This window comes from Zosterops lateralis, assembly GCF_965231275.1.
Source record: "Zosterops lateralis genome assembly, chromosome: 5".
NCBI lineage: Eukaryota > Metazoa > Chordata > Aves > Passeriformes > Zosteropidae > Zosterops > Zosterops lateralis.
Window position 1 is genome coordinate 40,919,279 of NC_139766.1, and position 12,334 is coordinate 40,931,612.

Genomic DNA, 12,334 nt, shown 5'->3' on the forward strand with positions numbered 1-12,334 from the left:
TTGTCCGTATTATTTTGTTCATTATTCATAATATATATCATGATTTGAAAAATGTCATATTCTTCAGGAGAACAGAATTGTAGTGGAATCATTGTTAAGATAATTGTTCAATTCTATCTTTTCAAGTAGGACAAAAATAATCAGAGTTTCTCAATGTAATTTTAGAAGTACTTTGCCATTTCTATTTGAACAGTAGGAGAAAAATAATTGAGCATTTAGCAATTTTTTTAATGTCATAAAATATATTTTCCAAAATGTAAAAAAAACCCATTTTACTGTATTTTTTGTTGTTGATGTTTGAAGCCTCTGTTTCAAAGATGTTTGTGTGTCAGTATAGACACAAGGGGTTTTTTTTTTACTTACTTAGCTTGTGAGTTAGTCAATAAACTACTAAGTACTTGTCAACATGCAGTGTCAAGTAGCTCTGTTTGTACTTCACCATCCCTTTTGAAATGCTGTTTACAACATTAAGTTCCCTTTGTATTGAGTAGTTTGCTTTAATTAACAAAACAAACACTGAACTTGGTATAACAATAACAATAAGCTAGGAACATTTATTTTGTAGTTGTAAAAAAACCCAAACCAAACAACCAGACAAAACTCACCGCTGCCAACAGAAGATATTATCCATAAAATTCCAACTCTCTGAGTGTCATCATGTGTGACTTCTATTGAAATATGAATATAAAATAACCACAGGAGTGTTGATGCATGGTTTCTATGAAAAAGAAGGGAGAAACCATAACACAGGCACCTATTTACTTAGAAAATAGCTATGGTAACGAAAGATATCGTATGCCACAATGAATTTAAGAGCTGAAACAGGTAAGTATGCTTCAAAGCAATATCTAACAATTGAGCTTAAGGAAAGTTAAAGTAAACTAGTCTATATACTGCATTGTAGCAGCTGAATTTTTATACACTCCATCCTATGCCCTATTTTGTTCACAAATATCTTTGGCAGAGATTAGGTAAAAAATCCAAATGGCAATGACAATATCCATTTTCCAGATAAAGTGTAAGTACCTGTAGTGTGGCTCTTTTGAATTGCTATTTCATCTTCCACTAATAATGCTGTTGAAGAGGAAGACTTTGAAAATGTGTGTTCAACTAGTAATGGGGAAAAAGTAAATTGACCTTCTTCATGTATTTTAGAAAGCGATAAGGATCAAAACAACCAATAAGGAAGATTTTAGAAGTTAGTCAAGTGGATTATTCTGAAGGGAAATGCAGTGGTATTGGTTCGCATCATCGAAGTTAAAAATGAGGTCTTAAAGGAAGTCCCTTCTTTTGATTGTTGCTGTGATAGCATGTCATAGTATATTGAAGATTTGGTAGAAATATTTTTTGTGTAACCAAAGTGCTAATATAGAAACCTAGAGTTTTCTTAAGAAAGTCAAGTTATTGATAGTATTACCAGGTAGGTTAACTTTTAGGTGAGTTGTTTCCTTCTCCCAGGGAACAATTAGCAGAATGATTGGAAGCACAGAGTTGAGCAATGTGAAATTTAGTTGCCTGCACATCTTTGGATAAAGAAATACAGTGAGACATATGGTTTTTGAATGATATTTTGAATGTATTTAAAGAAAGAAAACTGCGAAATTAAAAAGTTTCATAGAGATTTCAGTTTTCATGTTTAAGTTTCAGTGTGCAAAAAGACTCAAGGTGTTATTGTGAAAATCATCGCAAATGAACTATGTGCATAAAAGCATTGAGATTATGTTCTCTGAGTAAGAACAAAAACTGGAAAGTGAGGACTTAAAAAAATAAATCCTGAGAAGCTGGGAAAGTTGTAGGTGAGATCATGCAAGAATAATCATAATGAACCAGCTGTTAATGTAGCCCAGTATTTTGTCATCTTTAAGATCCAATGGACAGAACGTAAGAATAAGGCATCACGTAGTTAAATTGTCTATCAAAATTCTTTTACTGTGCAATTTACAGACTTTGTGACTGAGGTATTGTAGATGAAGTTTTCTGTCTTGCAAGCTTTTGATAAAGTCTTCATGGATTTGAGGACTTTATGGAGAAGGTTACAAAGTTTGTGAAGAAACAAATAAGGAAGAACTGGTTGGGGATATAAAGGTGAGGACAACCTTGGCTACAGTGACCATGAGATTGGCAGAGTCAAGGAGCCTAGGAGGAGACAGCAGGGCAAAAAGCCACACAAACCCTGGACTTCAGGAGAGGAGAACTTCAGCCTGTTTAAGGATGTGCTTGGATGAATTCCATAAGAGATCATGCTGAAAACAAAAGAGGTCTAAGAGAGATGATTGATTTGCAAGGATGACCTCCTCTATGCTCAATAAGAGGCTTTCACAATGAACAGTAAATCAAAAGCAGCCAGAAGTGTTTATTAATGAACAAGGAGCTCTTGACAGAATTCAAATAAAAAAGAAAAAGGTGTAAGGCACAACAGGTGACCCAGGAAGAACCTGGAGACTCTATCTGAATGTGCAGATAAGAAAAGATGAAGGCATCTCAGCACTGGATCTGGTCAGAGATATGAAGGTCTACAGATTTTCAGGACTATATCAGCAGCAAAAAGAAAGACAGGCAAAAATATGGACCTTTTACTGAGCTAGCATGGGACCCAGTGCCAAAAGAAGTAGAAGATGAAAGCCTCCTTTGCCTCTGTCTTGCTCACAAACACTCAGGAATCCCAGAAATCAGTTTACAGCAGTAGTGCTTCTGTAATGTATTGCTGAATCTAATGAGAAGAATTGAAGGAAAAAAAGGATTTTTCTTTTTTTTTCCATGTCTGCCCCTTACAAAGGATGACTTCCACAGGATGTCATTTAACTTACTATTTTTTTTGCCTAGATTTAGTTTTTCTCTCTGGTCAGATGCAATCCTCAACAGCTTTTCTTCTGCAAATAACTGTCATAGCTAAATAAACATATTGCTTCTGCTGAGTTTAACTAGTTGTTACAGTAAAAGCTGTATTTTCTTTATAGTCATAATATATAGAGCAAAATTAAACAACTCCACCATTCACAAGTATAATATTTGAATTTCAGATTACTGTCAGATATTCTGGTTTTATATTTGTGATTTATGATGTCTGATATTTGCATCACAGCTTTGTTGCTGAGATGATGAGCATAATTACCGCAGAGATGTGGCCTTAATTATGATAACCTTGTTTTTAATCTTTCCTGGTAGGATTTTGGAGATGATGGGTCCTTGTACATCACTAAGGTTACCACAACTCATATGGGAAATTACACCTGCTATGCTGATGGATATGATAAGCTCTATCAAACTCATATTCTCCAAGTGACTGGTAAGGAAAAATGTTCTAATTATCGAGTCATAAGAATTTTGTTGAGCAGATCTGTTGTTTCTATTCTACTTTTTTTTTGTATTGTGTTACATCTTAATAGAAAAAGGTATACAAACTTTTCTTTATTGCTCTCCTTCAAATAACCTTGAAAATAATGAAACAATAAATTTAATTTATTGCTTTCATAGGATAATAACTATTAAAAGATGTAGAGATAGTCCAGAGGACTTGCTTTGCACCTGTGATGTTATGCAGAACAGTAAGTGGTTTATATATACATATACACACAGATAAAGTAGGTTTTAGTATAAATTTAGTAACCTGGAGAACATGCTGGGAAAAATAAATTTGTAAGTTTCTTGTGTTAAGACTGTTTTGTTGAATATAAGATTAATAGAATGCACTTCCCTGAAGATTTTATAATTGCTGTAGGCTTCTAAATTCACATTTATGATATGGAAATATAATTATGATTTTAGTAGATTAACTTGAGCCACCTGGATTTGAAAACTTGATCTTTACATTTTCCTACATCTGTTCGAGTTCCAGGTAACACTTCATTGAACTTTGTACTTGGATAAAATTTAACTGCTTTGGTACTGGTGCCCTGAAGACAAGCCTTTACCTTCTCTAGAGCTGGTGTACCCTCTCCTATAAGCAATTTATTTCCTAAATTATTTTAAGGAGTTCATTTTACTGATGAAGGATCTACTTTATCATCATTGAGGTTTACTGTATTTTTTTCCTTAGAGTGCTTTCATGTTATTTCAATTCATATTTCTCTTTGACTCCATGTCTGCTGTAAACTACCAGTGTTTTCCATTCCATGTTGCTGTTTAATCCTATCCAGAATCATGTTTGACCTCAATCTTCTCCAAATTTACTTTGCATTAAGAGGCTCTATTTCTCTCCTGAGGCATCCTCTAGCCCTGGTTTTCCTGGCCACTGGTGTTACCATCATTCTTTGTTTTGTTAGCTATTAATCAGTTGCATAAACCCTTATTAGGCTGACTTTAACATCTCATCCAAGAATGCTGAAATATTTTCTTTTATTCGTATCTTTCACGTACATACATATGAAATACAGCTTCCAAGATTATTTTGACTTTTAATATGATTCATTCTTCTTTTAATAGCCTTTCCCCCCTCTTTTGTTGATATCTTCACATTTTAAATTACTTTGACACTTAGAGCTTATCTGAAATTTTATAAACATTTTGTCTCTGCTGTTATGTTTCACCAGGAAGCTGGCTTGTAATAATTCTCTATCCATATATTTCAACTTTTTTCCCCAACTTCTTCCCCTCTTGAGCCACAACACATTGTACATAGAGTGTTGTCCCTGAGCTAATGGGGACATGGCATCAACCTCTTTTCCTCCAAATTTTTCTTCTGGGGTTATTTTCTATCATTTAGAAAGCCAGGCAGCAACTACTGGCTGAACTAGTGAGAAGACTGAAGTACAGTTTATTAATATTTTAATTCCTGCAGAGATAGCAGAGGTATTGGCAAGCTGAACACTTTAGTAGTGTTCATTCTCCTCTGTTTTATGGGGTTTGGTTTACCCTAAATTATTAACAAAATTATATTCTTATCAACACGTTCCTTACCAATCCCAGTGTGTAAATAATTCCCCAGGGGTGCATAGCAAGAGTTAAAATATTAGAATCAGCACATAACGAGCCAAAACTCCACTCAGGTTGAAGAAGGTTTTCTGCAAGACTAGAAAATCAAGAAATGTAATTTGAGAGAGGTGAAGGAGGGCAAATATAGTTTTTTCTGGTGATAAAGTGTCCATGAAGAAATTGGTTTTTCATCTGGAAATCGCTGTAAACCTCAGATAGCTGCTATTCCAAAAGCTGGCAGTGGAATGGTACCTTCCTAAATTATTTTGATGTTAATATTTTGGGGAGCAAGAAACAGGAAAAGGGGGCCTTTTGAGCAATAGGATTAGTTGCTGTGCATGTTGTGGATAAAGGAGTTAAGTCCACCAGATTAAAGGTCAAATGAACAGCTCTTCCACAGTTTAGATCTGTACTTCTAAGGAATAATCTTCTTAAGCACAGACATGATGGTCAGTACTTGTAGCTGTGATAATGACTAATTAATATAATGATACTTGTATTAACTGGAGAGTCAGTCAAAAGGTTAATGGGATAATGAGACTACGTTGATCACAAAGATTTAATGTGAAGTTTCAATGAAAACAATGTAATTAGATTTTACGTTCTTTCTTAGTTTCCATTTATGTACAGCTATATATTTTTAGAAATAAATTCATATATTTTAGGTTAGTGTGCAGTTATTATATATATAAATCTGATTTACTTTTAAGATTAAAACCTAAGATTTTTTTTAGTTTTGAATTATCTGGCACAGTAGTAAAGAATAATGAGCTTCCTTTGGAGTCTTAAAAATACATTAATGAGCATTGTAAAAGCCATGTTTTATAGTGAAAAAATCAGTCTACTCTTAAAAATATTATGGTAAAGTAAATATTGTAAGCAACCATGTAAGTTGATATTTTAACATTTTCATATAAACTGCAAAAAAAAGTTTTGATCAGGAAGAAGTAACTCTTTCATTACATAGTCTTAATTATTACTATTTACATAACATTTAAAATTTTCAGTGTATACAGTTTCAAGATTATATGACTCTGAGACTATATGGCTGAATTAATTTTAGTCTGTCAGTTTGATCTTTATTTTTTTTTAATATATAAGTGATACTTAAATAAGATCAACAGTTTTGATAGCTTAAGGTAAAGAAAAGAGAGCCCAGACCCTTGGCCAGATGTACACTGGAAATGTATAGTGTCTGCAGAACTGTTTGCCAGCTTTGTTTTTCCAAAGCATCTAAGTTTAAACAAGAGTTATTATATACATCAATAGAAGAATCTAGTTCACTATAAGTATCACCTGTTTCTTTTTTTAAACAGATACATTCTCCCTGGATTCAAGATACCTTGAATAGACTATTTCCTCCCTTCCCCTCCCCCATGACACCCAACTGAAATAATACTCAAGAGGTTTTACAGCAAGTGTAAATATAGAGCCATTGAATAGTTACTTACCCACCATATATGGAACCAACGGTCTCACATTGCTTTTTGAATTGAAAGATAAGGGATATAGAATTACTCAATTATGTGTTATACATTACTCTGCTAAATGCAAACATGCAATGTCTCCCCTCCCTTTTTAACCTATGCCATCATCTCTCCCTTGTAAAGTAAGCTTCTTTAGGTTAAGATGCATAACTTAACCTAAAGAACATATCTCTTTTAAAGTCAGTATGAACAGTCACATTGTGTACTTAAAATTTCATTTCTGGTGATATTTATTTGTTTATTTAACATTTTTGTGTCCATTACACACACACACAAAAAAAAAACCTCAAATGAAAACAAACAAACAAAACAAAACAAAACAACTGATTCAAAAGAACCCCAAAGACTTTACATTGGACTTGTCACATCGAATTAACTTTTTAGACTGACCCCACAGCTGCACTTGCATTTCAGTTGTCTGCAGCATGCCTCAGTGACACAGTTCTTTCTTAAAATATTATAAATAGGCTTCAGGGTAATATGAAATAAAAATTACAGTGCAGAACAAGGGTTGAAAAATGTTTATAGTTGTGTAGATAACCTATCAGACACAGAGTTGCTGAGGAAAGAGGAAAATGGCAGCAAATAGAGGAAAGATCTGGCAAGAAATAAGCCCTATTGTCATGCAAGGACCTTTGTTCCTGGGAAAAGCAGTGCTAAATAGAACAGGAACTACTATAGAAATAAAGGGTAGTAAAAGAAAACTCAGGTATTCTTTCACTTGAGCACGTCCTTTCCTCTCTTTCACATCTGCTAACAACCCTTAAGTGGTTAGCTTAACAACAATAACATTTTCTCATGCAGGATTTTATTTGTTGGTTTAGGAAGAATTTGATTTCAGTCGTAATATTTAATATTCTCTAAAACTTTTTAAACAATAACATTGCATCAGAAATATTGCATGCCTTTTGCTCAAATAAAACTAATACATTCCTGTTTTTGTTCAATGAAAATTCTTTGAAATTGCACTGTTAAAAAAAATTCTCTTCATGTGTGCTCAGTAGAAGTCTGTCAAGGTGAAGTAGTTAAATACCCATAAGGTGTTATATGCAATGAAAATATTTCACTGACACAAAAAGAAATATCTTGGCATATGTAATCAGAACACAACTACTTGCAACGCCTTGCCATTGGTCCTAAAAGTTGTTTCTGTTGCTGAGATGCTTGAGAGTGTTCAGTGATGGCAATCCTGTCTCTAGGGAAGTGGAGATCCTTGCTCTTCCAGAGATGAGGGGAAGAATAAGCCATTTGGCTTTGCTGCAGTAGGAAATCTACAACATGAGGTAGGCTACCTAAAGGACCTCGTGTCAAGAGATGCTGAACAGGCAGACATGAAAATTAGACTTTAGGAAGAGGCAGAGTGAGACTGGGAGCTGAGGCACCAAAAACTGTTCAGACCGCTGAATGTGCAGTCAAGCAGGGCCCAGTCTGAAGAGCACAGTGGGGGAGGCAAGGTCTCAATATGGAGTAAACAGATGCTGTGCAACAGGAGATAGAGGAGGGAAGAAATGGAGGGAAGATAGGAGTAGGCATGTCAGGCTTGAGATGAAAAATAAAGATCCACTTCCATGAAAGCAAAATCCTTTCCAGAAAATCAATAGAGACCTTAAATCTCTGATTTTTACGTGCTCTTCCTCTCAGCTGGTAGTCTAAGAAGCTAAAAGCTATATTATCTAATTTTTAACTTTCTCCCATGTTATTATATTACATTTTTGCAATTTGCATATTGGGAATATGTTGAAAAGACTGTCCTCTCTAACTGGGTTTAAAATATTCCCTGAAACCTACTGATTTTTGTATCCTATCTGAGAGAAAGTAGATTTGTGTATTTCTTGCAATGTAGAAGTGTAAGGCGTTTCTATGATCTAATGGGACAGCATGCTGAGATATCACTTGTAAATAGTTGAATAGGATTTGAAAATATTTAATCTCATGCCAAAATAGACAAAGTTAATTTTTGATCTTGTTATCTTCTTTCATTACCAACTGATACTTCATCCTCTACCCAGCTGTGTTTTGTGACACAACCTAAGTATTCTATATTTTTAGAGCTGCATTAAACAAAACTTTCGTGCATAGGAAAAACACTTCCTTAATTTTATTACAGTTAATATTTTTTTATTGTTAGAAACAATGTCAAGCAAGTTGTCTCTATAGAAAATTAAAGATAAATAGTTATTAATTTAAAAAAATCTACATAGCAGGATTTTTAAATCTTGCTTAACCATTGATCACTAATAGGAATATGTCCACTGTGATGTCGTATGTCCTCTCTCTGACACTACTGGTGTATGTAGAAGAGTTTTAATTGGTAAGCATATACTGCAACAAGTTTTCAAAACTAGGAAAACTGATGTCAACAATTCTTATATTTTGTTAATAAAGAAACTCATAAGACTAGTATTATATACAGGATCACAGAATCTGCTGAGTTGAAAGGGGCCCATCAGGATCATCCAGTCCGACTCTGGGCCATACACAGGACAGCCCAAGTGTCGCACCATATGCCCTGAGAGCATTTTCCAAACACTTAACAAACTCTGTCAGGCTTGGTGCTGTGACCACTTCCCTGGGAGCCTGTTCCGGTGCCCAAACACCCTCTGGGTGAAGAACATTTTCCTGATATCCAACTTAAACCTTCCCTAATACAGTTTCATGACACTTGCTCAGGTCCTGTCATAGGTCACCACGAAGAGATCAGAGTCTGCCCCTCCTCTTCCCTTCACAAGGAAGCTGTAGGCTGCAGTGAGGTCTCCCCTCAGTCTCCTCCAGGCTGAACAGGCCAAGAGTCCTATGCCACTCCTCATATGGCTTCACATCAAAACCCTGCATGATCCATGTGGCCATTCTGTAACAGCTCAATGTATATGTTATGTCACCCAAACCTGCCCCCAGCACTGGAGGTGGGGCTGCCCCAGCTCAGAGCAGAGCAGGACAATCCCCTCCCTCCCCCAGCTGGCAATGCTGTCCCTGATGCCCCCCAGTATCACGGTTCCCAGAGGAGCCCTCCGGCCAGCTGGGCTCTGTCGTGATATAGTGAAGTTTTAGGCAGGTCCAGATCCCAGGCAGAAGCGTGCTTGTTTAGGAGAAAGGAGCGACTCACACTTGGTGGTAAAGAAGGTGTTTATTCAGGGCAAAAGCCCAGGTGTTCAAGGCTTGAGTGTGTGTGTGAGTGAGCGTCAGAGTGTGTTGATTTTGGGTCTCTCCTGCTCTTATGAACAGGGATGTTACTCATGGAAATAAGGAGTTTGACAAAGCTAGAGGGGGTGTGACTCCGCCATCTAGGGATAAGAGGGGTGTGTAGAAACTCGAAGCTTTGGCGGGCCATCTGGCCTGGCTAGGGCCATCAAATACCTTGGGGGTGTTCACAGATAAGATACAAAGTTATGCAATGGGCTAGGCCAAGGCTATTAAGGAGATACAATGGGATAGGCCAGGGCTCTTTAGAAAACCCAAAATGCACTCTGCAACACCCCAGGATGCACCTGGCCCTCCTGGCTACCAGGACACTGTGACTTATGTTCAGCTTGCCATCGACCAGGTCCCTTTCCGCAACACTGCTCTCCAAGCTCTTATTCCCCAGGTTGGACAGGGTTTCCCTGTCCTAGTCTGGCATTTTTCCTTGTCAAACTTCATACAGTTGGTGATTGCCCATCTTTCTGATTTGTTGAGGTCTCTCTGCAGGACCTGTCTGTCCTTGAGGGAGTCGACAGCTTCTCCCAATTTGGTATCATCCAGTTTGGTATCATCAGCAAAGTTACTCAGTATTCCTTCAAGTCCTGTGTCCAAGTCTATAATGAAGATGTTGAAGAGAACTGGGCTGAAGATTGAGCCCTGTAGAACCCCAGTACTGGCTGGATCCCAGCCAGATGTTGTCCCATTCACTGTAACTCTTTGTTCCTGGCCTGTGAGCTGGTTGTTCACCTATCATGGAACACAGTTATCCAGCTGTGTGGACATTTTGTTCAGGAGGATACATGTCTTGTTTAATATCTTAATTAATGATCTGAATAAAGGGTCAGAGTTCTACCTTCAACAGTTTTGTAGATGGCACCAGACTGGGAAGTGTGGCTCACAGACTACAGAGTCATGGTGATATTTGTATGGAGTTTGACAGGAAGGAGAAATGAACCAGCAGGAATTTAGGAAGTTCAACAAGTGCAAGAGTCCAGGGAGGAACAGCCCTGGTGTATCAATATATCCTGAAGACCACCTAGTGGAGAGCATGTCGGCATGAAAGGACTTCAGAGGGAAATCAGATTGAACATAAGCTAGTGATGTGTCTGTATGGTAGAGAAGGAAAGTGGTATCATGGGTACAGAAGGTCCTATCTGAAAAGGTATAAGGAAGTAAAAACCTGAACAGGTTTTATGCAGGTAGAAGGGATTGTTACTAGGTGTTTTGGAAAGAGGGAAAAGATGGACATGACATGTTAAGATTTGTGAAACAGGACAATTAAAGTCTGTGCACAACATATCGTGACTTGCTAATTGAACATTAGTCATATTTTATAAAGAAATCTACGAAAAAATAGAAATCTTATTACTCAACCACAAACTATTGAACTAGAATTGAGGCTTTTTTTTTGATACCACAATGAAAGGAGATTTTTCTCACAGAATATTTTTTCTGCTTCATGAATTTTCTGAGACAGAATTCTGCGTTGAATATCACTGAATATCTGATGAATACTACATCTTTGTGTTGTTATATATAGCTGCAGCGATCTTCTGAATAGTTATATTTCTTAAAAAGAAGATAATTTTCTCCACTAAATGATAATTGTTTTCTGTATTCAGTTCCACCAGTTATCCGAGTCTATCCGGAGAGTCAGGCAAGGGAGCCCGGTGTGACAGCAAGCCTTCGGTGCCACGCTGAAGGTATTCCCAACCCACAACTTGGTTGGCTGAAGAATGGAATTGATATCACTCCAAAGTTGTCCAAACAGCTAACTCTTCAAGGTAAAGGGGTATATTTATTGTTTTCTACAGATTGCTAATGTTTTATCTGTGCATCATTTCCATACTAGCTGCCCTGCTTCCATAGTTTTAAGAAAGGCTTGAAGTCTAAGCTAAAACATTTCAAAAGAAGTGATGTCTTCCAGTTACTCCCCAAGACACATATCTTTCTGCTTTCTCTTTGTTAGAATAGTGATTGTACTTCCTGGCAGGATTACCAGTAAATTCCAATATGCTTTTCTCTATTTGAAAATGTGCAGTATCTGGGTGGAGCAGGCAGTCCAAGACCTGGTCCCAATCAGAACTGATAACAATCTTAATGAGATTTGGGGACATTATCGTAGAAAGGACTGGAAGAGAAATACATGAAATGGATGTGCTGGTTTTTGAAGGGTATCAGCAGACCTCTGTGGGAACACAGACATTGCATACACACACACACAAACCCTACTTCTCCCCACAAAAAAACCCTCAAATCCCTCAAACCCCCAAAACCTGCAAAAAAACCCCAAACCAAAAACCCCTAACCAAAACTAAAAGTCTTACCTTTAGGACCAGTTGATTTCTGTGAATCTTCAGGGCTCAGCAAAATCAGTGGACCTGTCCAGCATAAAATCTCCACGCTTCTTCAGTCTTTCTGGTAATTTTTGATCAGCCATAGGAAAAAACATCTCCTGCTGCTAGTGTTCCCTTCAAAACTTTCTCTCACTCATCAACAAAATCAGGATGCATAGTGAAGATAGGACAGCCTGCTCATCTACTCAGCCTGCACTGTCAGAAGCAGTGAGACAGACATGGCAAGTGTTTCTCTGATGTGTTACTTCCCCTGCAGGTGTCATAGACCCCTGTTCTTTCATGTATCTCCTGCATAATTGTGAGCAATTGCCTTGCAGAAAACACTTTCCACTATGAGTAAAAAGTGATGAACTTCTTTTCCATAGCAACATTCTCCTAATTTCTCCTCTAAGGATTTGAGGA

The 12,334-nt window shown here is 37.0% G+C and overlaps 1 protein-coding gene across 3 annotated transcripts in view; it reads left to right on the forward strand.

Moving 5' to 3' along the window:
* The window catches only part of FSTL5 (follistatin like 5), a 269,454-nt gene that overhangs the window by 197,224 nt on the left and 59,896 nt on the right, over window positions 1–12,334 (forward strand). For all 3 annotated transcript variants that reach the window (XM_083861258.1, XM_083861256.1, XM_083861257.1), the window contains exons 8-9: window positions 3,166–3,286; window positions 11,198–11,359. In XM_083861258.1, the coding sequence (XP_083717384.1) occupies window positions 3,166–3,286; window positions 11,198–11,359 (283 nt within the window). The remainder of the gene's footprint in view (window positions 1–3,165; window positions 3,287–11,197; window positions 11,360–12,334) is intronic.